The sequence below is a fragment of the Bos indicus x Bos taurus genome, chromosome 9 (assembly GCF_003369695.1).
Source record: "Bos indicus x Bos taurus breed Angus x Brahman F1 hybrid chromosome 9, Bos_hybrid_MaternalHap_v2.0, whole genome shotgun sequence".
NCBI classification, from domain to species: Eukaryota; Metazoa; Chordata; class Mammalia; order Artiodactyla; family Bovidae; genus Bos; species Bos indicus x Bos taurus.
Window position 1 is genome coordinate 96,328,412 of NC_040084.1, and position 26,917 is coordinate 96,355,328.

Here is a 26,917-nt window from a genome sequence, read left to right on the forward strand (position 1 = left end):
AATCGCGACCCCCGCCGCCCGTCCCGTGATGCCCCGCGGCTGACCTGCGACCTCGCGGCTCGCCTTTCCCTGAGGCCAGCTCTTCTCCCCGCCCCCCCTCACACCCCCCCGGCGAGCTTGTTAGGGCTCTAGCGGCCGCGAGGCGTGCTGCCGGGAGCAGCTCCTCCCTGAGCGACCGCGGGCCTCCTGGCAGGCGCCTTCCCTTAGGCTCTCCTTCTCGCGGCGGGGCCCGGCGGGCGGGTAGCCGCGACCGCGTTCGGGAGGCACTACCCGTCGGTGAGTGGGCCGGGCGCGAACTCCGCGGGGCGGGGAAGCGGGCGGGCGCCGGCGGCGGCGCGGGGCGGGGCGGCGGGAGGAGCGGGAAGGGGGTGGGGCGTCGGGGCCTCGCTTCCTCCCTCAGCGCCATTTTGTGGCAGCGAGACCCGCAAATAAAGGGGAGCGCCGGGGTTGCGGCGCGGAGGAGGAGCGCGGGGGCCGGCGGCGGCGGCGCGGTCGGGCGGCCTGGGCGGCGAGAGGACAGCGCGGGGTCGGCCTATGTGACTGGGCGGGCGCCGGCGCGGCCTCCGTCTGGAGAGGTAGGTGCGGGCCGCCGCCGGCCGCAGCGGAGGCGAGGACCTCCGAGTCCCCAGGCGGCTGAGGTGCGGCCGCCCGGCCCCGGAAGGGGCCAGCTGAGCGCAGGAGGCGGACTCGGGATTCCCGGGCCCCCCGGCCTCCCGTTAGCCCCCGCCATCTGCCCGCTGACAGGGACGACACTTCCGCCGTCTCGAGGCCATTTTACCTCGGTTCTCAGGGAGCCGGGGGCGAGGTGGGCGCTCCCGCGGGACCGGCAACGCCGGGAGGCCGTCCCCTCGGAGCGCGCGTCCCGTCCCGTCAGCGCCTCGGCGTCGCGGGCTCCCCCACCTCCCTCGGCAGGATCGTCAGGAGTGGCGGCGCCGATGAGCCGAGGGGAGGAAAGCCGCGTCCGTGGAGCACGTTTCACATCGCGCAGTAGCTTCCTACTGCAGCTGCGTTGTCTTGTAGACTTCCATTTTTAAATGAGTGCATGCCTTCTAAAAAAAAAATAGTGAATTCGAGGGTTTCGTGAAATTTTAAAATCTCGCCTTGGATCCCTGTAAACCGTATTTCTCTAGTCAGTGGGGAACACGTAGTGGAAAAATGTCCACGTTTGTTTTGCTGAAGTTGGATATTTGATCCCAAAGGACTAGGTTAAAATCCGGAATAACCGTGTTCATAAGGGAAGAAATGATCCTTTTCCCGAGATTAGAGGAAGGTAGAAAAATATTTCCACGAGAATGTTATGGTCCTGAGTTCACCTAGTTTTCTATTTCAGAATTTAGTTCCATCACTGAGGAGGATAAGTTGAAGTCACAGGTCTGTCACCACAAATTCTACCGGGTTTTTTTGTTTTTGAAATATGGTTGATTTACACTGTTGTGTTTCAGGTGTATAGCAGAGTGATTATCTAGAGTGTTTTACTTAAAAATTTTGACCATTAAGTTTTGTATAACATAAACAGTTTTGTATAACATAAACATATTGTAGCCATTCAAAACCCCGTTTTAAAAAAAAAAAAAACTATCGTGAAAATCTTTTCAAGATGTCTAAGTGTTACACATTTACATATGTCATTTAGTATCATCTGATTAGGCAAGTTGGGGAAAGATATTGGGGCTTGTGATAAGGATGAGGTTAAATTTCAGTGATTTGTTTCGCTGTATTCCTACAATTCTTTCAGATCTTACATTATCTTAAGTAGTTAGTTACAGCTAAGTGATCAGTGTTTTCACTTCCCAGTAGCAGAACTTAGGCAAACTACCTAAATTTCTAAGTCCCAACTGACAAAAGTAATGATAATCAAGTGTATCCCAGACACAGCTATTTTTTTGACTTAACTCATCTAACTTAGAACTTCACCTGTTTGAATTTTGAGTATTTGTCAGAAATGAGAGAAATACAGAAAATTCATAGCCTTGTGGCATGGAGACGAGAGTTGTAATAATTATATTTGTCCAGTCCGTTACAGCACTCAGAGTCCCTTACATTCATCTAAGTATGTATATATGTAATACACAGTTCCCCTGAAAATACTGTTTATTTTAGAGGTCTTGATCATTTTCATACAATAGAACATTATCTTGCCCTTGAAAAAAATTTTTCTTAAAAATTTTCTGTTGGATCCTTTAGCAAAACAAGACCTAGACAGTATTTGGCTTTATTTTTGTTTTTATTAATTATCTCCCACTATTTTGCCTCTAAAAGTCCTGTCTGACTCTTCTGCTACCCGGTGGGCTGTAACTCACCAGGCTTCTCTGATCGTGGAGTTTCCCAAGCAAGAATACTGGAGTGGCTTGCCATTTTCTTCTCCAGGGGATCTTCCTGACCCAGGGGTTGAACCCATGTCTCCAGCGTTGCAGGTAGATGAGCCACCTGGGGCTTAAATATATTCTAGTACTAAGCTTACTGGAACAAAACTTCTCAATATTCCTCTAACACTATATCCCATTAGATATAAAGGTGGTGCATCAGGCTAGAACTCCGTGCTATAAAGAAATGGTCTTAACTCTTGAAAATGTAATTGGTGGAATTTAATTTTTCCTAAGTGCACGTTAAAATTCTCTTATGCTAATATTAGTATTTTATTTGAATTATATTTGTTTGTAAAGCATCTTTATGGTATTTAGAGCATTGAGATTTGTAGCACTTTGTGAGGCAGGAAATTGGCATCCTCTTTGCTGATTTAGAGGCTGCAATCTAAAGAAAATACCTTGCTCAATATCACATGACTGATTATTACGAAGTTAAGAAAAGCTGGTCTTCCGATTCCTAGCTAGTACCCTTTCTGCTGTTGTGCCTTGATTAGTACAGTGTCAGATTATTAGTTTCTTGCATTTAGTTACAATTAGTTTCAGCAAGGTACTGGTTTGTTACTGAAGTTGTGTCATCTGGTACATGCCAAGTCGCTCCAGTCTTGTCTGACTTCTTGCGACCCTATGAACTGCAGCCTGCCAGGCTCCTCTATCCATGGGATTCTCCAGGCAAGAATACTGGAGTGTGTTGCCATGCCCTCCTCCAGGGGATCTTCCTGACCCAGGGATGGAACCTGTGTCTCTTATGTCTACCTGCATTGGCAGGCGGGTTCTTTACCACTAGCGCCACCTTGGAAGCCCACACCATCTGGTACTACTTTATTAAGTGAAGTGAAAGTTGCTCAGTTGTGTCTGACTCTTTGCAGCCTCAGACTATACAGTCGGTAGAATTCTCCAGGCCAGAATACTGGAGTGGGTAGCCTTTCCCTTCTCCAGGGGATCTTCCCAACTCACAGATTGAACTCAGGTATCCCGCATTGCAGGCGGATTCTTTACCAGCTGAGCTACAAGGGAAGCCCAAGAATACTGGAGTGGGTAGCTCCTCTCTTCTCCAGTGGATCTTCCTGACACGGAATTTCATGACTTAGGATCATAATGCTAAAAGCCTGGGAAGCCCTGGAATATAGGATGCTAGGCACCTAACCAACCAGAACTGAACTTAACATCATAATGTCGTTTCTCAGTGTAAAGGCATCAAGAGTACAAGGTACTTTTGACATTCTAAACTTGAGCTATATTATCTGTGTTATCCACATGGATAACAAACCTTTACATAAAACTTGAAACCATGTTTCAGCCAGTCTTTTTCAACTTGCTAAGGGCAGCTAAATTGGTCCGTTTTTAATTTTTTTCTGTTTTGTTTTTCTGCATTGTCCAGTTTGCAAAGCTTGATCATTATTAAGGATGGAGGAATGGAAGAATTACCTGTCCTCATTGGTACCAACTTTTAAGAAGCACTAAATTTGGGATCCTCAAGCCTGAGTTTTTAAATTAATAGCTGTTTTAATCTGAGCCGATTACCTAGTGATTCATAGCTTTAGGTATATATTCATTTTTTTTTTCCCTTCAAGATTCAACCCCAAATAATATTTCCAGTCATTCTGTTTTTCTGATAGATTGTTCTGAGAACCTGGTATATCCATTGTCTTTATGAATCTAGAATTTAGGTGGTTATTGTGCTTGTCACTTGTGCTAAAAAAAGTACCTTGGGGAGTAATAAGTGTTATAGCACATGTAATATGAAAGTTGTAATTGAGAATCATGTTCTGTTTGGATTAAATAGTTGAATGTTGATTCTTTTAAATTTTAAGCCTGTTTCTAATTTGCCTTTTGTCACACTGTCCATTTAACTATTGTGGTATATCATAGAATCTCAAGCCAAGATTGACTTTTCACCAGCTAAAGATAAGGAAGCAATTTCTTACGAAATGCTGATGTTTTGATTTCCCAAGTCATATATTCCGTAATATGTGAAATGATAGGTGATTGAGAGTCAACATATAAAACACAAACATATGTACAAAACCTGTATTTATCCCTGACTTACATTACAAATTTAGACATTTATTTTTATAAAGAAAATCTATATATCCTTTAAACAATGTGTAATTAAATTCTACCTAGTGTCAGACTTTTTAAAAAGGAACATAAGCTAGTGTTAGAAGTGTAAATTACTGTTTAGAATTCTAAAAATCAGAGATACCAAGTAGGGGCTGCAGTAGGGCTTAGAAACAGGAGCGTGTTATGATCTTATCCTTGTCAATTTTCTCCTCAGAATCTTTAAAGAGTGATTGAGTCTTTTTTGTGGTGATTTTTCTCTCTCCAGTGGGAAGAAGGAAACTAACAAAGTGCTTACTTTGTGTCAGTTACTATACTAAAGATTAATGTATGTCCTCAAAAATAGCACAGTAATTCTGAGCTTTGGCAGTGGTAATCCTTTTTGAGATGGGGAAAGTGAGGCTCAGAGGTTCTGCTGTTTTTTGTTTTCAAAGTTTACACCCTCTTCAAAAAAGTGGAGTTACTAGAACTTTCTTCATGTGTTTACCAATCCTTTAAATATCCTTTAAAAAACAGATTAGCTTATTTGTTGCTAATTAAGCTCATGGTTTTAAGAAAAGAATGAACAAATAAACCTGGGGGAAGTGTCAAATTGTACAAGTATATACTAGTTTATTAAACTAATTTATATTGAATATCATCCATGAAACTTTGTTTTACAACCAAAATTCTGAGTAGCTAGGGTGCCTAGTAACCAGATAGGTAAACTACCTATCCGTAGTGGTAAATTTAGCTGTTTTCAAGCTGTTAGTCATAGAACTCAAAGTACGTGTTATATTGAGTTTATTCTCAGAATTTTACAGTATGGTCATCTTGGGTAATTTGGGGGGGAAATTAGGTTGTCTTATTTAGTTCACTTTTACAATTTAAATAGTAAATGAAGCTGATTCATTTGTTCATATTTTCATTTACCATATATTTGAGTGCATACTATGTATTGAGATATCAGCAGTGAATGAAACAGTTCTTTCATGGAACTTATTCTATCCCTGGGGTAGACAGATAAGTATACAAAATGTCAGCTTGTGATAAGAGTTGAGAAGAAAAATAAAGCCGGATATGAGGGGATAGCAAGGGATTGGTATGCACAATTTTTGGTTTTTGTCTTTTATTGGAGTATAGTTGATTTACAATGCTGTGTTAGTTTCTGCTGTACAGCAAAAAGGATCAGTTATACATATACCACTTTTTTTTTAATGCTTTTCCCATGTAGGTTATTACAGAGTATTGCGTTGAGTTCCCTGTCCTATATGGTAGGTTCTTACCTGTTACCTGTTTTATATATAGTAATGTGTATATTACTATATATACAGAAGAGGGACAAATAAATAAGTACACATTTATATACTGTTTTTTTTCAGTCCCTAAGTCGTGTCCAACTCTTTGCGACTCCATGAACTGCAGCATGCCAGGCTTCCCTGTCCTTCACTATCTCCCTGAGTTTGTTCAAACTCATGTCCATTGAATCTGTGATGCCATCCAACCATTTCATCCTCTTTCTCTCCCTTCTCCTCTTGCCCTCAATCTTTCCCAGCATCAGGGTCATTTCCAGTGAGGCAGCTTTTCGCATCAGGTGGCCAAACTGTTGGAGCTTCAGCATCAGTCCTTCCTATGAATATTCAGTTAATTTCTTTTAGGATTGACTGGTTTGATCTCCTTGTTGTCCAAGGGACTCTCAAGAGTCTTCTCCAGCTCCACAGTTCGAAAGCATCAGTTCATCAGTGCTCAACCTTAAAGTTCAGTCCAGTCACTCAGTCATGTCTGACTCTTTGCGACTCTATGGACTGCAGTACGCCAGGCTTTCCTGTCCATCACCAACTCCCAGAGCTTACTCAAACTCATGCCCGTTGAGTTGGTGATGCCATCCAACCATCTCATCCTCTGTCATCCCCTTCTCCTCCCGCCTTCAGTCTTTCCCAGCATCAGAGTCTTTTCCAATGAGTCAGTTCTTCGTATCAGGTGGCAAAAGTATTGGAGTTTCAGCTTCAGCATCAGTCCTTCCAATGAATATTCAGGACTGATGTCCTTTAGGATGGACTGGGTTTATCTCTTTGCAGCCCAAGGGACTCTCAATAGTTTTCTCCAATACCACAGTTCAAAAGCATCAATTCTTCGGTGCTCAGCTTTCTTTTGGAGAAGGAAATGGCAGCCCACTCCAGTGTTCTTGCCTGGAGAATCCCAGGGACGGGGGAGCCTGGTGGGCTGCCGTCTATGGGGTCATACAGAGTCGGACATGACTGAAGTGACTTAGCAGCAGTAGCAGCTTTCTTTATGGTCCAACTCTCAGATCTATACATGACTACTGGAAAAACCATAGCTTTGACTGTATACTAGTGACGTTCAAATGGCACAATTTTTTTTTTTTTTATTTTTAAATTAAATGTGTTACTGATATTTACCTACTGTCTGCTGCTGCTGCGTCACTTCAGTCGTGTCCGGCTCTAGCGACCCCATGGACTGCAGCCTACCAGGCTCCTCTGTCCATGGGATTTTCTAGGCAAAATTACTGGAGTAGGGTGCCATTGCCTTCTCCGAACCTACTATCTAGCTCTGGACAAATGGGGAGTTCCAAGGAAATGTTAAACTTGACATGTGGATTCCAAGAGGTTGCAGTCTAGTAAATGTACATTAAAGTCAGGCCTCTGGAGTTAAACACAGTGAGGGTTTATTTCTCAGGTGATTAGATTTATTAGAAGCATGTTAGGATAGTCACTAAACAGCTATCTATAACCTGCAACAGAGGCTATAAACTGGGTGATAAGGGGCCTAAAGTAGGCAGGGGTCAGTTTAAAGAGAAAAAATACTGATTTTTAAAAAGTAGAAATACAACCGTGTCTTCATAGGTATTAGTTGGTCAGAGAGACTTGATCAGCTACATCAGCTCAGAAGCAAATGATACATACTCAGGTTTTTGTTCATTACATCCAATGACAAGATCATCAAAGAGGGAAGAATTAACCAGTTAATTGATGGCATAATCAATATATAGTTGTTTTTTTTTTCTCTAAAATGTACTGATTTCTTCAACTCAGTGTACTGAGTTGAAGATCAGGGTTCTGAAAATCAGGGTTTAATGACAGTATGATTAAAATATTTGATGTTTGAGTTGGGATTGTATGTAATATAAAAAATGGTATTAAAGATCATCTTCTTTTGAGGAATCTCAAATATTCACTAAAAGTCAAGTAGCTTTTAAAACTCAGTTTTATACTCTAGATTCTTTGGTTATTTTTTATTGAGGTACTGACATGTGACATGTTGTTGACATACATTATTTTCAGGTGTACAGCATAATGATTTGATATTTATATACATTGCAAGAGAAGCACTCATAAATCTAGTTACCATCCATCACCATGCATAGTTACAAAATTTTTTTCTTGTGATGAAGCCTTTCAGGTTGACTCTTTTAGCAGCTTTCAAATATATAATATCATGTTACTAACTATAGTCACTGTGCTGTACATCACATCTCTATAACTTGCTTACTTCTCTTTGGTTAGCTTTTTAATAGTTAACAGAGTTTGTAATAAGTATGGGTAAGTAAAATAAACTAAAGGTTTACGATATAAGGGGACATTTATGACTTTACTATTACTAGAAGGGATATCTAGGAATAACAAGCTAATTTTGAGATTCAAATTATTCTGTGATATGAAGTTAAATAATGTCGGTAATGTAGGAATATTTTTATTAAGATGTAAATACCTTCATTCCTGCATTGTATAGTGGTGAATTGTGACAGTGATAAACTTGACCTTACTGTAACAATATTAATTCTGTAAAAGGCAAGGCTTATCGATTGGTATTACCCTTCTGTATCCTTTTAACAAGATGCCTGGGATACTGCCTGAGGCCAGTATCTGACTTCAGCACAGATCTGTCCTTTCTGCTGCGAGATGTCTTTCACAGGGCAGTTGTAAGAATGCATTGAAAAATTGCATTTCTTTCAATCCTTTGTGGGAACATTACAAAGAATGATCAACTTTTTTATGAGAGAATTCTTTAAAAAAAAAAAAACAAAACCTAATGACAGTAATAATGTAAGATGTTAACCAAGGAGAACCTGGGTGCACAGTATACGGGAACCCTGTAATACCTTTGTAACTTTTCTGTAAATCTAAAACTAGTCTAAAAGATGTGTTTTAATTAAAATAACCTAATGATTTGGTCATAACTGAGTTCAGTAATAAATTCTTTTGCAAAAGCCAGTATATTTTGTTTCTACCTTAACTGGAAGAAAATCAGGTGACATTCTTGTCTTTATTCCTTTTCTAGGATTCAAGATGACCAACGAAGAACCTCTTCCCAAAAAGGTTTGCTTTCTCAGCAGTTTTTAAGCACTTTATTTGAATAATAGAGTGGAAGGGACTGTCCATATTGTTTGCTTGTTTTCCCGCTTGCTATCAGTTATATATAGCATTGTGGGTATATAATGTGTGAGACATCGTATCTATATGTAATGTAGATTAAGAACATTTTCAGCCTTTGGAAAACTTGTAGTATCCCCATGATCTACTTGTAACCTTTATCATATGACTGTTTGCAGCTACGTAGCTACAAATAATGTCAAAGTAGGAAAGTATTTTACAAGATCCTCTAAGTTACTTATTTTCTTTTTCTTCCTAACTTAAATCCCTTTGGTTTTAATGCAAAACCACTTTTATATTTAAAAAAAAACAAACAAATAGCTAAATTCTACCTTTTCCAGTTAAGTTTTATTTTCTAGTCTCACTTTCCTTGTTTTATTTTCCTGTGTTAATTCAGTTTAGGCACTGTGACACACACACAAAAGAGGTTACAAAGGAATAACATTTTCTAAGAGGAATTTATAATGCAGTTGGGAAAGCGGGAATATGTGCTTACTAACCAGTGAGTATTTAAGTGAACCATTTATTGGATAGTAAACATAGAAATTTTTATCCTAGAAAGTCAAGTGCTTTAATAATCTGAGAGTTACTGGGTGCTTTCAGTTAGGCTTAGTAATATATTCTGATGCTACAGTGATTTTCCCTCTTTTGTTTCTGATAGTAACACTTACATTGTGGCAAATGCTACAATTTGAACCGTTTTTATGAATAAAAATGTTTTAATAAGGGAAATTAATAAGAATTTTATATTAGGATAGGTTCTTGAGCTTTATAGTCTTTGCTTAGAGAAAACAATATTTCTCAATTTACAAAGCAGTTTCATCTTATTAGAATATTCTCATCTTTAAAAACTTTATTTTGAAATAATAGTAAGCGGCAAAGACATGTACAGGGAGGTTTTGTGTACTCTTCACCAAGCCTCCTTCGATGTTAACATCCTGTGTAACAGTATCAAAACCAGCAGCTTGACCACTGGTACAGTCCACATGCTCAGATTTCACTAGTTACATGCACATTCTGTGTGTGTGTAGTTCTGTGCAAGTTTATCACTTGTACTTAATGTAAATACCAGCGCAACCAAAACAGTTACCTGAACCATCACCACAAGCCTCTCGATGCCACTCCTTTCTTTATAGCCACATCCATCCTCTCCCACTCTATCCTCAACTCCTGGCAACCACTAATCATTTCTTCATTTACGTAATTATGCTACTTCACAGATGTTGTATACTTGAAATAATGCTGTATTAAGGGTCCTTTTCATTTTCTCACAGCATCATTTCCTTGCGCTTTCTCCATGTTGTATATGCTGGTGGTCTGTTTCTTTTTATTGCTCAATCGTACTTCGTGGTATCATAGCCTACCATTTACCTGTTGAAGGACATTTGGGTGGTTTCCAGTTTCTGGCTATTACAAATAAGGCTGCTGTTAACGTTTTTATACAAGTTTCTGTGTGAAAATAAATTTTCATTTCTTTGGGATATGTGCTTAAGAGTATAAATGTTGGGTTGTATGGAACATCCATTTTTAGTTTTAAAAGAAACCACCAAATTACCTCCAGAGCAGCTGTATCATTTTACATTCTCAGCAGCAATGTATGAATGCTGTTTCTCTGCATCTTCACTCCATATTTGGTATTGCCACTATTTTTTTATCTACTTGTTTTAAAACTTTTGGAAAGAGCACTTAGTTTATATCTTAATTCTCTTCGTAGGTTCGACTGAGTGAAACAGACTTCAAAGTTATGGCACGAGATGAATTAATTCTAAGGTAAAATATTCTTTTATGAAAAATATAAAAATCTTTCTATAGAACATTATGTTGTGATTTTATACAATAGTGTTTATATCAAATACTGTTTCGTTTTTAATGTTAACACATCTTCAGATCATTTAATATATTTTTTTCTATGGCCTGTTTCTTCGTTGTATAAACATTGGGGAAAGCATAACACTTTAAAGAACTAAAGCACTAGCTTGGGTAACTTCTAGACTGACAAGTAACCTAAATTTTTTTCTTGTAGAGGCATGTGTTCAGAACTCTTAACTAGAGAAGCATTTGTACTTCATGTATATAACGGTATGGGGAAAGACACTGCTCTCAGAAAGCTTTCAGTTTAACAAATGAATAGACTTGTTTTGATGTTTTTGGTTTTTTTTTCCCTTTTCCATGTAACATGTGGAAAAGTTGTAGCCTTCAAGGATATTCTTCTCATGAAAGAAATATATTATTTACTGATAAAGTGAAGTTAATCTGTCTTGTGACTGTGACTTTAGTCACCATTATATCCTTCATTTTCTAATCTGCAAGTTTAAAGAGTTGGATTTAATTACTTTTAAAGATGACATCCAGCTCTGAATTTCTGTGGTTGTCTTATAAATGTCTTACTAAAGCAGACTGTCAAGTACAGCATTATGTTACTCATTTTTTAAATGTAAGAAATCAGAAAACGGGATCACACATGTTTTGTGTTTTATAACTTAAATGTATTCTTTCTGCATTTTATCACTGTCGTAAGTTTTTTATGAAATAACTTTTAGATAAAAATTAATGCTTTTCAGAGCAGCCTGCAAGATTATTGAACTTTTTCCTCTAGAAATTTCAGGGAATTTTTACTTGCTGAACTGAGTAAATTTAACAAGTTGGAAGTGGGGGGAGAGTAAAGGTGGTTTGGGCTCAGTGGTAGAAAATCTGCCTGCCAGTGTTGGAGGTACGGGTTCGATCCCCAGGCCGGGAACATCTCCCGGAGGAGGAAATGGCAACCTACTCTAGTATTTTTTCCTGGGAAATCCCATGCACAGAGGAGCCTGGCAGCCTACAGTCTATGGGGTTGCAAAGAGTCAGACGCAACTTAGTGACTATGCACACACGCATGCGAAATAGGGAGACACAGATGATGTGCTCCCTTGTTTGTTAAGAGTCTGTGCTCGTTCTCCTTAGCTCCTCTATTGTGGACATGCTCTTTATCTTTCTTTGCCATCGTCTCATGCATAGGATAGTTTTCCTATTGCATAACTTTATATTCCTGCATATAAAATTTAAATAGTTAGCATTTTAAATTACTCTTGCTGTTTTTTGCTGATGTAGATGCTCGTGATACACTACTCGTGTGTTGATGTTCTCTTTCTGTCTCTGGTATGGTTATGACTTTTAAGTAGGTTTTTTTTCTATCTTCTTGATAAGGATGTTTGCGGTTGAGCTTTTGTATTTGTCTTTTCTTCTAAAATCTTACTTTTAGAAAGGAGAAAATAAACATCTTTTTTCATCCCGAAACGTTGAATAAACTCCTCTTTGGTCTCCTGTTAGGTCTAACTGAAGAGCAGCTTGAAAACATATTTCTTCAGTAAGCAAGGTAGCAGACAGCTTACCGTCCAGAGCAGTTGCTTAAACATAAGACTGGGGAAAGTTTGTTATCTGCAATAGTTGCCTAGAGCAACTAGTGTGTGTGTGTATATATATATATATATGTGTGTGCGCGCACGCTCAGTTGTATCCAGCCCCATAGATTTGTAGTCCGCCAGGCTCCTCTGTCCATGGGATTATCCTGGCAAGAATACTGGATGGGTTGCCATTTCTTTCTCCAGAAGATCTTCAGATCTTCCTGACTCAGGGATTGAACTTGAAACTCCTGCATTTGCAGGTGGATTCTTTACCACTGAGCTACCTGGGAAGCCCTGAGAGGTGTTTTTTTTTTTTTTTTTTTTATGGCTGCACTGGGTCTTCGTTGCTTCATGCAGGCTTTCTCTAGTTGAAGAGTGTGGGGGCTACTCTCTGTTTTGGTGCACAGGCTTCTCATTGCAGTGTCTTCTCTCATGTGGAGCACGGGCTCTAGGCGAGTGCAGCACGCGGGTTCTAGAGCATGAGCTCAGTAGTTGCGGCCCATGGGCTTAGTTGCTCCAGGGTGGTGGGATCTTCATGGATCAGGGATCAAACTTGTGTCCCCTGCATTGGTAGGCAGATTCTTACCCACTGTGCCACCAAGGAAGTCCTAAAGCCTATATATTGAGGGTAGAGGAATGAAATAAAGAAAGATCCAGATAGCGTATGGCATTTATGCAAGTTGTTTCTGCCAATTAGATATGCTTTTGAAAAATAGTATGTTCTGTTTTTTATACTGTACAAAAAGGACAGACCCCCTTTTTTATTACTTTGTCAGAAAGCACATACTACTTTCACATAAGAGCTGAGATCACCTTCAGTCCCTTAGAATTCGGCACATTTTAAAAATGCCTTTGTTTGAGGTGGACAGCATATCTGAAAAGTGGTGGTGAGCTTTTCACTCACCTTTTACAATCCAGGCATCATGCTGAACGTCAGTGATAACGCTGTCCTGTATGGTGTGTGATCTGACTCATGGGAACGCCTCTTGTTGTATACTCAGCAGAGAACACTTTTCTCTGTACTTCCATTTATCTAACGCCTGTAAGTTCAAGAAGGAATAATTTTAAAGTGACTAATTTATTACGGCTTATTATGGGTTAAACTAGATTTATAATTATCTTAAAATAATAAGAGTGTGTGCATGTACACTCATTCATGTCTGACTCTTTGCAGCCCCATGGACTGTAGTCTGCCAGGCTTCTCTGTCCATGAGATTTTCCAGGCAAAAATACTGAAGTGGGGTGCCATTTCCCACGGCAAGGGATCTTCCTGACCCAGGGATTGAACTGGAGTCTCTTGTGTCTCCTACATTGACAGGCAGATTCTTTACACTGGTGCCACCTGGGAAGAAGCCCCTGTTAAAATGGGAGCGACATTAAAATCCACACAGTGGAATTCTTAGTATTTAAAGTTAATGGATGTGATTTCTAGTATATTTAGTAAAAGCAGTTTAAACATAACTAACGTGGCTTTATTTTTGTATTAGGTGGAAACAGTATGAAGCCTATGTGCAAGCTTTGGAGGGCAAGTACACAGATCTCAACTGTAAGTTAGAGTTTTAGCTTCCTAAGGACTATGTGAATATTTCCTTTTAGATTGTTGTTATAAGCACAGGATAGTTCGTTTTACTAAGTAATTTTTATTCTAGAATTTTATTAAGGACCTATGTCCAGGCACTGCATTTGATGCTAGGAAGTAGAAAGATGAAGGAGACATGATCTCTCTTTTAGAAGAGTTCACGTCATTGGAGAAGACTGACATACAGTAATCTTAACAGTAGCATGACTTCAAACTGAACCACAGGGTTCTGAGAGTGCACAGATAGGGAAATTCACAGCTACTTGAAACTTCCTTGATGTAGCCCTTCCACAGAAATACTTGAAGTGAAACATGAGTTATTACTCTAGCAGGGGGAAATGTAGAAGCAACTGGTATTAAATTTATGATAGCTTAAATTGTAACAGTAGGAGATAGCTGTGTATTTATGGATTTTTCCAAAATCTACTGAAAATAATAAAGTTTATAATTTTAGACCATTTTAGTCTTTATCACTTTTCACTGAGTTTTAGAGTAACATATTATTTGCGAGTGTAAAAACCAGTACAGTTTCCCAAGTTCAGAAAGATTAATATTTTAAGATCTCAATTGTATAATTATGGTATAACCCATAAAAGTTGTGAATAGTGTTGTTTAATGTCTTGAGTCACATCTGATTCTTTTGCAACTCCATGGACTGTAGCCCTCCAGGCTCCTTCTATCAGTGAGATTTCCCAGGCAAGAATACCGGAGTGGGTTGCCATTTCCTACTCCAGGAGATCTTCCCAACCCAGGGATCGAACCCACATCACCTGCATTGGCAGGTGGATTCTTTACCAGTGAGCCACCAGGGAAACCCTTGTGAAAGCTTAAAGTAATAATTAGCTGTGCAGTTATGGGCATGTTTATATTGATGAGGTTAAACAATACTATATAGGATTTTGTGAATACTTTGTAGTAGAAACAAATGCAAATAATGGAATTTCCTGTCTTTTTTGGGAACAGATGAGACTATAACAGCATAATTCCATCTAGCATTAAGTGGTTGTGGACCAGTTTAACACCACTAACTCTTGAAAAAGCACTCATGATCAAGAATGAAGTTTGTTGTCATAAAAGTTTAATTTAGGATAGAAACTAAAGACTTCAATTTTTGTACCATGGTTTTTATTATCCTTGACAAAGGGAGTCAGAACTTTAATTTGGTTAATTCAGTTTGATCTTTAAATTATGTTTCATGATGTTTTGGGATTTTTTTTCCTTTTAATCATCAGCTAATGATGTAACTGGCTTAAGGGAATCTGAAGAAAAACTAAAGCAGCAGCAGCAAGAATCTGCACGCAGGGAAAACATTCTTGTAATGCGACTAGCAACCAAGGAGCAAGAAATGCAAGAGTGTACTGTAAGTGTTTCAGATGTTTTAACCTTTATGAGGGTTTGGGTTTTGGTTCACATTATTTTGTGTGTTAACTCACATTAAGTTAATTTTATATAATTAATACTAATTATACATGTACATTTTGTTAAGGTAGATATGTTTTGAGCTTCAGTGTGCTAAATGTAAAATTCTGATACATAATTTCTCATCATTGGATTTAAAGTAATTTTTTGTGGCCAAGAAGTCAGAAGTTTAAGTTATTCTCTGAAATCTCTGTAATTTATGAGAATTAATGTATTGGTTCATGTATCTTTTTTTTTTTTTTTGGTTCATATATCTTTAAGTAACATAATACCTGAGGGTATAAGCACCATTTACTCATTTTACTTGGCAAGCTTTCTTGTTAATTTCTCCTTTGCTGTCTTTATGTCTTTCTACAGAAAACTAAGTATCAACTTCTACTGGGTCTCCTTTTAATTGTTAACACCTTTCATTTGTACTGTTTGCCATGTCTACATATATCTGAAATCTATTGACATATTTGATCCTTTAACCCTGGTTGAATTTAGACTCAGTTTTGTCTTCAACAGCCTTAGCCCTTGTTTTAGTGTTTTTATATGTAAGTTACATAAGATAGAGGCAGCTCTTTCCCTGTTGTTTTTTATTACTTTTGGTTTTTTTTTTTTCTTTTCATTTTCGAGCCATGCCACGCAGCTTGTGGAATCAGACTTCCCTGATAGCTCAGTTGCTAAAAAATGTGCCTGCAGTGCAGGAGTCCCCGGTTTGGTTCCTGGGTCGGGAAGATCCCTTGGAGAAGGGATGGGCTACCCACTCCAGTATTCTTGGGCTTCCCTGGTGGCTCAGCTGGTAAAGAATCCGCCTGCAATGTGGGACACCTGGGTTCAATTCCTGGGTTGGGGAGATCCCCTGGAGAAGAGAAAGGCTACCCACTCCAATATTCTGGCTGGAAGAAGTCCATGGACTGTATAGTCCATGGGGTCACAAAGAGTCGGACACAACTGAGTGACTTTCACTTTCAACCAGGGACTGAACCCAGGCCCCTGTGGTGAAAACGTTGAGTCCTAACCTCTGTGCCACAAAGAAATTCCCTGTTGTTTCTAATCTTAAAAGCTGCAGTTTTCTTGAATAATTTTGCGTAATATCCATTTGATAGTTATTAAAATCTAATGCATAAGCCAGTATTCTGGTCATTGGAGGTTAATAATCTATGGGACACACTTCTATTTCTTTTCCTTCTCTCACCAATAAAATGTTCTTTAGGATTTAATCACAGTCTTTATTCTTCCTGTGTCCACATTTGCACAAGTCTTCAGTCCTTTCTTCACTTTTTCAAAATGACTTCTTTACCTGTTACTTTGCTAAAGAAAAGGGTAGCCTCTTATTGTCTGTATCTTCTCAGCGCTCCTTTTGTTTCTACCAGTTACTTTCCACCTTCACTGCCACTACATTTTTTTCTGTAAGGTCATTGTATTAAGAAAATTCTCTTTCTCATCACTTCTATGTCTTCACTTTCCCCAACTTTGGCTTTTGGCATTCCTTCTTTTGACTTTTTTTTTTAACTTGGGTACTTGGTTCAAAGAAGTCTTAACAACATTCTTAGTATAATGGGTTTTGTTTTGTTTTCTGTAACACCCCTCCAATTTTTTTCCTCTTGGGATTTTCATATCTAATGGTATGAGTAGTACTACTGAAGTGCCAAGTCCCAAAATGAGTTAATTCTTTCTTTTTGTGATACTTCGGATTCTAGGTTCAACCCTTCACTCACTAATAGTTTTAGGTTTCCCTGGTGACACAGCACTGTACTAGATGCTAACACATGCAAAGGATGGCTCTTACCTTCCAAATGCAGGCACCTGGTAGGTAGTGTGAGTGGATGGTGCCAATGATAGTGTCTCACAAAACCAGTGTGTCTTGATTTCTGCCTCTTGAGTCCTCCCTACTCTTGACATCCTGGTCCGGGCACTTCTTAACCACTTAACTTGGACAGTATGTGCTGTTGACTCACCTCAGCGATTCTACAGCCATCCCATATACACTGGCAGTTTTGATCATTTTATTCCTAATCTAAGCCTTGGTGCTGCCTCTTCACCCTTCGGTCATCTCAACCTAGATTTAAGATTTTTTTTCCAAGTAGAACCTAACTTACCAGCCACATTTTTTTTTTTAATAGCTCTTCTCTGCACATCTCAGCTGAAGCACTTAACTGATCTTTCAGTTAGAACACAGTGAGGTTTTGCAGAAAGGGCAGCAGGAGCAAAAATCACAAGGAAATGGCAAGCTTATAGTAGTAGATGAGGGCATTTCATTTTGTAAACTTTTAAAATTCCTTAAGCTAAAAGAAAGAAAATTAGTTCTGTTTTCTTGGTGAAGTAGTAATTAAGTATAGCTTGATCCTCTTAGTATATTTGTATCTTTTACTAAATTCATGTTAGACATTAATAGCTGTTTTAGAAATATTATTTTTAATCCTATTTAAGGTTTAGAATGGAGTAGGATCTTGAACCTGATCTACTTTGGGTGTGAAGAAAGTGATGCATTTAATGCTAATCAACTGTATTTCCTATTTTAAAACTGTGCTGACAGTACAACCAGAGTTGAAATTGAAGGTTTCATATATAAGTAGAGAGATTTGGTATGGTGGGAAAAGCCTTAGACTGGAAGTCAGGAAGCTTGAGAATAAGAATTCTAGTTCCAGTACTGGCATTGAACTAACTGTGTCCTTGAACAAACGGCTTCTTTAATCTCTCAAAACTAAGCAGTTTGGACCAGGTCAGTCACCTTTCAGCTTTACAATGCTGTGATTCAAATCTGCTTGGAGGGAAAAAAGTGAATATGTGCTTAATTTTGGGTTAAGGTGCTATTTTTAAAGCTGTAATGCCAGTTCATGTAAATATGTAAGTACTATGTATTTTTATTTAGAAATGCAAATATGTTTTAAGTTGTAATCTTGTACCTGGTGTAATGTTAGGGAACAGTTTCCCAAAAGCACAGATTTGTATGAGTAAATCACTATACTCTTAAATAATTAATATTTTAAACTTTGCCTTTTTTTTTTCCCTCATTGGGCATCAGCATTTTTAATAAACACAGCAACTTTTTTTTGTTTGTTTTTTTGTACTGTTTCGATTGCCAACATGTAGTTTCCTTATATTTAAAGTTTCCATATATGGAATGAAGTCAAATGGTGTTTTTTTTCCTACGTGGATAACCTTAGTTTTGTGAGTGTTCTTTTTTGTGGGTTTTTTTGTTTTGTTTTGGAGTTTTTTTGCTGCAAGGCTTGTGGTATCTTAACTTCCCTGACCAGGTATTGAAATCAAGCCCTAGCAGTGAGAGCAACTGAGTCCTAACCACTAGATTGCTAGGGAATTCCTAAATAGTTGTTCTTAATTTGTACTTTTTTTAGAGGATTTTAAGATAGAAGGGAGAGGGGCTTAATAAGCAAGTTGGTAAACCAGTGAACAGAAAGGGATTTTATCTCCTCATCTTAGGTATGTTTCCTTTGATTTGGTAGTAATGGGGTTTTTTTGCTTTGCGCAGACTCAGATCCAGTACCTCAAGCAAGTCCAGCAGCCTAGCGTTGCACAACTGAGATCAGCAATGGTGGACCCAGCGATCAACTTGTTATTCCTAAAAATGAAAAGTGAACTGGAACAGACTAAAGACAAACTGGAACAAGCCCAAAATGAACTGAGTGCCTGGAAGTTTACGCCTGATAGGTAAACAAATCATACTCCCCAGTCAAGACTTCCCTGACAGTCCCACTGCGAGAAAGCTGTGGTGGGACAGCCACGTACTCGTTTCCACACCAAGACTCAGACTTTTTGAGCCAAAAAGCCACATTCTTATACTATCCAGCTTGTAAAGGTTAATGTAAAACTTACCAGATGAACCTTGTGTTTCAGCTTTTTTCTCTTCCCCCTCCCCTTGCTTCAGAGGCCTGATGGCGTCGGACTATTCCGAAGAAGTGGCCACCTCCGAAAAATTCCCCTTCTAGAACATGTAGACACTTGAGAAATGTTTCTGTTTGAAGAAAATAGAGGGAGAAACAGAAGTCTTAAGTCTGTGGCACACTGTGTCTTCAGACAGTTTGGAGGAATGAAAACCTAGAGATTTAAAACCATGAATTGAACATGTAAAATTCCAGTAAATGTAAAGATGGAATATGCATCGCTCTTAACCTTGAGCATAGTGACTTAGAGACACTGTATATCAGTTTTGCCAATAAGACCGTGGACTTCGTGATTGTTGTTGAACTTCTGGGTCACACTCAAATGAGGTGAATTTTGCCTTTAAAGGGTTTATTTGCTAAGAACCAACTTAATAGTCATGAGTGAATCAAATAATAGATGTCAGTACAAGTAGTTCATCTATTTAACCATTTCGTTTGGGGCTCTATATTACTTGATTGAGCCTTAAATCTGTGGTTTTACTCAATGATTTGTTCTTTGAATGGTTGCTAATACTGTAGATAATCTTACCGAGGACTGTACAAACATGAAGGTGTGGTGTCAAACTTCAGGTTTTAAACTGTTTGAAGCGTTATAAACATTCATTTCACAACTAGATTGTATAAGGATATTGGCTGTGATGAGACTCACTGCGTTATTTTTTTTCAGTAGTGAAATTTATTAAATCCCCATCCATTCAACAGGCACATGTTGAAAGAGCATTGTCGTTGGTGTTAATGGGGGAATGTGTTCCTTCATTGTATTTGGGCCTTTTGTATTGCACTCTTGATATTAAATTAAATGTGCCTTGAAATAGTTGTTTTTTTTTTTTTTTTAAGTTCAAGGATTACTATGATGATTTTGTTGTACTTTTAACATTTTGATTGGGGGGGCGCTGTGGAGAGCAGATTGATTTGGAAAAAATTGTTGGTGTGCTCTTCAAAGTGAAGGAAAAGGCTCTGTGTCTCATTTTTTGAAGACCTACTTTTTTCCAGCTGTTATCATAAAAAAACAAAGAGACTTGACACTTGTTGCTTTTTGACACCTTGTCCCAGGATATTGCAGTAGAAATTAATGTGGGACAGCTTTACAGGGTGCCTGCCAGAAGATTGGGGACAGAATATATCGGAACTGTGGGCTGGCCTAAGTGAGACATTTTATGAATTGAAAAAAAAGTATAGTGATCATTTCTAGCAAATTCATTTGCTCATTAGATAAATGAGGCATTATTTTCTTCATGCTTCCATCCAATCCTGGAGGTGAATTTTTTCGTCAGATCATTCTATAAGTCACCAATGCGAATTTTCACTTGGTGATAATGGAGTCTAAGATGAGTGGAAGATAAAATGTTCCAGATTGTCCCAACGTTTAAGTGCAGTTTTAACAAGGGTGACTTAAGTTCTCTCTTAATCATTCCAATCAATTGTAAGTATCTTGTATGTCTGTACTTGAGGGAACTGATTGTGGGGCAGAGGGCGGGTTGAAGAAGTGGTTTGTGTGACTTCACAGCAAGAAATCCGCTTCTAAGATTCTCACTGTGGGGGTTGGAGGGTAAGTAACCACATCTGTTTGAAATTAGCTTATTGTACCCGAATTAAGGCTTTTGTATATATTTTATGTCATTAAAGAATATAGTAGAAATGGGCTACGTATTTTCAGTAGGTCAAGAGATAATTAATTCATAAAAGGTATTATGTACTCAAATTTAGCCAAGCATTTTTCTTTTGCCACTTAAGTAACAGTCACGTTGAGGTGGGGTTTTTTCTTATTGTTAAAAAACGTTTAATTAATAAGATAACACATGCTCATGTATAAGATTGAAACAGCATAAAGAAAAGTAGAGGTGTAAAATAAGTTTTACTCCTGGGTGACCTTCCCCTTGCCCTTTCTATTCCCCAGGAATAGTGACCATTTTTAAATTTCTTGGGTATCAAGATAATTTGTATGCATATACAGTAATTATATGTGTATTGGTTTTAAACAAATGCGGACATGCATATGTACATATAGATGATTTGTAGCATGACTTTCCCCAGGCCCCCTTTATCCTTGGACTTTTTTTCCATTTTTTAGTATATTTAGGTTACTTACCATTTTTAATGGTTGTATAATATTTTCATTGTATTACTTTATTTTAACCACCTATAAAGGGAATTTTGTAAAAAGTGAACTATAAGCTAGAGTTCATTGGGTGGTATAACTACATCATTAATTTGAAACAAACAGTGCTCAGTCAATACTCTGTCTGCAATAATTCAAATAGAATGGGTTGTGTGGGTTTTGTTTTTCACTTTTTCATTGTTTAAATTTTGAGAGAGAATGATCCCCTGAATTATGTTGTCCACTTTAGTTAAAATATTTCAATCATGTGACAGTGTGTATACTTTAGAATAGTTACAGGGAGATGTTGCAGAGTTTTGACAGTCTTCAGTTTGCATTTATAAACAGTTAGTTGTGTGTGTACACCTTCAGAATACCCTCATCCCTTCCCCTTGATAACAAAGCAGTGTACAGTATCCGTTCCTTCTCTTAAATTATTTTCTACTTTTTTCTTTGTGAGTTATTTGATTTTTAGCAATGGGTTAGAATATTTTTTAATTAAAAAAAAAATTACTCCAGAGCCAGGTTTCTTGAAATTGGATTCTTACCATTTTTTGTGATACAATGAACACAACACAAATTTTACACAACATAGTAAAGTGGCATAAAATTACAGAATGCTTAAAGAAAACATTCAGTGCAGATTTGTTTTAATCATTTTAGAAGTGATAGGATTATTTTTAGAACATTTATTAAAAGGCGTGACTTCATAAATGAAATATTTTTGCGTTAGAATTTGGTACTTTCTATGAGGTTAAGTCAGGTCACAAATTGCTCTATTGATTTTACAATTGTTTGTATTTAAAAATTTGATACAAAAGAATTCTCAGGTTGGTAAACTGATGTTTTCACAAGAAAGCAGAGTTGGGGGAAGCATAGGCAGTGAAATGGAAGGAAAGCCTCTGTCTCTGATGATAGTGCCTGTTTCTTAATTCCTCGTTTGGTTTCTCTTATTCAGTAGAGGCTAAAGTCTGAGGATGCTAATAGGAAATACGGGAAATCTGGAGCTGTAATGGCAACAAACAGATATCAGCTGATAAAGTTGCCATGTTGTGAGAGAACCCTTCCCACGTGCTAACTCGTTTTCATGTGAGGCTTCTTTGTGCAATAGTAAGCCAGGTTTTGGGCCTCCCTGGTGGCTCAGTGGTAAAGAATCCCCTGCCAATGCAAGAGATGCGGATTCAGTCCCTGGATGGGGAAGATCCCCTGAAGAAGGAAATGGCAACCCACTCCAGCTTTCTTGCCTGGAAAATCCCATGGACAGAGGAGCCTGCTGGGCTACAGTCCATGGGGTCACAAGAGAGTCAGATACGGCTTACTGACTAAACACCACCACCAGCAACCACCAGGTTTTATTTCAGATTTGTGTAAGGAAAATATATCACAAACTTTCACTTGAATCACATTGGGTTAAAACATGTGCTGTTGATAAAAGAAATCTTGCATCACAAACCCCAACAACAGTGTCTCAGTAAAACTTGAGTGCTTTTCTTAGTGTCAGCAAGAGTTCTGATTTAAGCATACAATTGTGATGTTACCTTAGAGACTTGGAAAGGGACAGTTTGATATTCTTACCATAAAGTTGAGAATGATCTTACTGATGAAAAATTTTTTTGCTGACACTATTCTTTTAATGGGCTTTGATTTGCCCTATATATTACTTCACAGTACATCTTCTTATTAGTAATATATAGAGGATGAACCTTGATTGATTTTTGCAATTGCTGTATATATGCATGTAGAAAGTATGGCATTCCTAATTTGGCAGATACTCACATATTTGCATTATTTGTGCTGCTGCTGCTGCTGCTAAGTCGCCTCAGTCACGTCCAACTCTGTGTGACCCCAGAGACGGCAATCCACCAGGCTCCCCAGTCCCTGGGATTCTCCAGGCAAGAACACTGGAGTGGGTTGCCATTTCCTTCTCCAATGCATGAAAGTGAAAAGTGAAAGTGAAGTCGCTCAGTCGTGCCCGACTCTTAGCAACCCCATGGACTGCAGCCCACCAGGCTCCTCCACCCATGGGATTTTCCAGGCAAGAGTACTGGAGTGGGGTGCCATTGCCTTCTCCGATTATTTATGCTAAATAACCCCAATCTTATTTTTGTGTCCTAAGGATAATCTTTTCAACATGAATAAAATTTCACCATATATTAGTATTAAAATTTCAAAAACTTACATCCCAATTTAAGACAGCTCAAATATATATATACATATATATCATATAAAGTTAATTGAGGGATTGATAAATAGAAATAGTCTTGAGTCTTAAAAACAATTACTGAACAGGCCTCACTTAATGCAATAAACGTTCTTGTGGGAACTGCCTATTAACAGGCATCCTTATAAACACTGGTCTAGCAAGAATTTATTCTCATTTGTATATTTATAGGTACTGATTTTATATATTAGGTAGAAGTTTACATTTGTGGTTGATGTTGCATTTACCCTTTCAAGAACTTTTCTGTTTCATAAAGCTAAGTACCTTAGAGTTTTATTAATATTGATATATTTGAAATGTGTGTCAAATAACTGGCCTGTTTGTATTTCAAATTATAATTTGGGATAAAAGTAGATTTCAGAATCAATTATAATGTAATAGAAAGTAGCCACTTAGGTATTTTTTCTTCAGGTTTTATCTTTGCTGCTGTATTGGCAAAATACTGAAATGTACAAGATGGATGTGTCCGGAAAAGAAGATGGTAATTGTAGGCAGGCGTCTACTGTGACATAGAGTTATATTCTGTATGTGTTATATCTGTTGCTGTAATAATTTCAAACAAAGAAGGTTGTCAAGAATTTGTCTTCATTTTGTGATGAATGGCTCTTTCCTTTGCAGCCAAACAGGCAAAAAGTTAATGGCGAAGTGTCGAATGCTTATCCAGGAGAATCAAGAGCTTGGAAGGCAGCTGTCCCAGGGACGTATTGCACAACTTGAAGCAGAGTTGGCTTTACAGAAGAAATATAGTGAGGAGCTTAAAAGCAGTCAGGATGGTAAGGGGTTTTTTGAAAAGTTTGGTTAACTTTGCACTGGCTTTAAAATACTGCCAGGCATGAGTATTATAGATTAGAGTCTTTATATGCTAATCTCTACCAATGGTTCTATGAAGTTATAAGTGAAATATTTCCAGTTGAGTCAACAAACAAAGCCATTTAATTTAGTGGTGGTTTCCCCCTCCCCCCCAGTTGTTTGTTGTGCAAATTTCATAAGTTTTTGTTTTTTTAGGGGTGGGGTTTTTTTAGGGGAGGGCTTTTGTATTAATAAGGCATTCTGTAGCTATATAAATTTATATTCAGTGCCTAAAAGGATATATTCAGTGCTTAATATCTTCACTTAACCGATTTCTCTAAGTGTAGATCTTGGAAATATTTGGCCATGTCCAGGGATCTAAAAATATGTAATTGATTGTGGAAGAATTCCCTGGTGGTCCAGTGGTGTGGAGTCAGTGCTTTCAGCTCCTGGGCCAGGTTCCATCCCTGGTCAAGTCACTCAAGTTCCTGCAAGCTGCGAGGCATGGCCAAAAATAAGAAATAAATACAGAGTTTCTGTTTAGTGAATAAGATGTAATTATTTGCCCAAAGAAATGGAACTTGTCAGCCACCATGCTGGTCTAGTACAGCTGCATGCATGCTCTTTCTCCTTTGTGAAGAAAATTAGTAAGAAAAACACCCAGTCTCTCTTAAAATTAAATTAATTGCAACTTTGCAGGTAATTGCAAAGAAGGTCAGTAGTCAATATCTTTAAAATTGCCTCTTCAAAGTGGTGGTTTTTAGCTCTTACTATTTGTAAATACACTAAATAGGAGTCTTTTTGTATAGTAGTGAAGGAACTCCCTCACCCCAAGACCTTTTTAGAACTTCATAGATAACTGTATTTTCATCAGTTTCAAGAGTTATTTTTTCTGAATTTTGTTCTTGAATGTAGAATAATCTTTGCTGACAGCATAGGCTTCTTTGGAGTGTTGGAATCAAGGGCTTCCCCAGGGACTACACCTGCTGTGGAGCTGAACATGGACTAGGCGGGTGTGGAGTAAGGGGCCAGGCGTGTGGGCCCATAGGCAGGCAAACGTGGAACAGATTTTGTGGGCTGTAACCAGTTTTATGTGGCCAGATAGTTTGGATCGTTGTAAATTTGGTTGCTTTTATATATTCAGGCTTTTGCTTTCTCTCACAAATAAACTTGTTGAATGGCTATTTTAAAATTCTAAGCAAAACCTTAAAATATTCTTTCGTGATTTTAGAATTGTATTTGTTTACTTAAACATTTATTGACTGCCTAGCTTTGTGCAGGCACTAAGAAGTATTTTTAATTATATTGTAAGAGATATTAAAGTAGGTTTGGCTCTCCTTTGCACAGAACTGAATGACTTCATCATTCAACTTGACGAAGAAGTAGAGGGTATGCAGAGTACCATTCTAGTTCTTCAGCAACAACTGAAGGAGACGCGCCAGCAGTTGGCTCAGTACCAACAGCAGCAGTCTCAAGCCGCAGGCCCGAGTACCAGCAGGACTACATCTTCGGAGCCTGTAGGACAGGCAGAGGCCACAGGTAAAGACTGCAGTCGTCTGGCCAACGGACCAAGTAATGGCAGTTCCTCCCGGCAGAGGACGTCTGGGTCTGGATTTCACAGGGAGGGGGACACAGCCGAAGATGACTTTCCTTCTTCTCCAGGGAATGGGAATAAGGCCTCCAGCAGCTCGGAGGAGAGAACTGGCAGAGGAGGTAGTAGTTACGTAAACCAACTCAGTGCGGGGTATGAAAGTGTAGACTCTCCCACGGGCAGTGAAAACTCTCTCACACACCACTCAAATGACACAGACTCCAGTCATGACCCGCAAGAGGAGAAACCTGTGAGTGGGAAAGGTAACCGAACTGCGGCCTCCCGCCACGTTCAGAATGGCTTGGACTCAAGTGTAAATGTACAGGGTTCAGTTTTGTAAAAAAACAAAAAAATTTCCAGCAAATTTTTATACAGTGTCATTTAATTTGGAAGAGGATACTGTCCAGTTAATTAATGCATACTTTTGTCACAATTTGCCTTTTTTGTGGGTGGTTTTTTTTTTTTTCCTTTTTTCTTTGCTTCAATACCTCTGCCACTTTGGAAATTGTAACAGTTAATTACTTTGAATGTTGCTAAAAGGACATTTTGTGTAGGGTCAGGTTATTTTTATATGAGTTAATGTGAAGTTGTAAATGGAACTTTTTGCTTAAAGTATAACACAGTGATGTCTGTGTGAATCTGTGTCTACCCTAGAACCTGTGCTGTGTGAGGGCATTCTTACTCATGCTGTTACTATGCTTATGCACCATTCAGACTTGTCAGAGTAGATGTGGGTTTATGACTGCCAAGTTTGCCCAGTACAGTAGTTTTATCACTAAAAGTTGGACTTGTTGAAGGAGTCCTATAGTAGTTTCAGTGTTAGATACAGTTTTTCCCACCATACATCTGTGCATTTTCTCTTTAGGTGATTGAATGTTTAAGAAATTTGTGTGCATAGTTACTCAGTTTTTATGAATTGTTGTATCCTGTTAATGCATATTGCTCTGTGACTCCAGTATATCTTACCTGTACTGACCAAACTTAAATAAAGATTTTTATTGTAACTCCTTACATTGGTTGTTTTTTTGTTTGTGTGTATGTGTATAGCATTTGTCATTTCTTTTCATTGAATAGCTGAATGTCTACTCCATTTTTCCACATACCACAAAGGTGGAACTTAAGTCCATGCATACATTTAATTGTGCACTTTGTTTTTCTC

At 38.5% G+C, this 26,917-nt stretch overlaps 1 protein-coding gene across 4 annotated transcripts; it reads left to right on the top strand.

Moving 5' to 3' along the window:
• The first annotated feature begins 192 nt into the window (after nt 1-192).
• Nucleotides 193-26,769, top strand: WTAP (WT1 associated protein). 4 transcript variants are annotated; one of them, XM_027551964.1, is made up of 8 exons: nt 193-276; nt 8,703-8,740; nt 10,509-10,564; nt 13,662-13,720; nt 14,986-15,113; nt 18,648-18,826; nt 23,997-24,151; nt 25,515-26,769. In XM_027551964.1, the coding sequence occupies exons 2-8, from the start codon at nt 8,711-8,713 to the stop codon at nt 26,096-26,098; spliced, it is 1,191 nt and encodes a 396-aa protein (XP_027407765.1). In that variant the 5' UTR covers nt 193-276; nt 8,703-8,710; the 3' UTR covers nt 26,099-26,769. The 4 variants fall into 4 exon arrangements, with proteins under 4 accessions (XP_027407765.1, XP_027407764.1, XP_027407767.1 ...); XM_027551963.1 differs by lacking the exon at nt 193-276 and adding an exon at nt 404-575; XM_027551966.1 differs by lacking the exon at nt 193-276 and adding an exon at nt 2,397-2,414.
• Nucleotides 26,770-26,917: the final 148 nt, after the last annotated feature.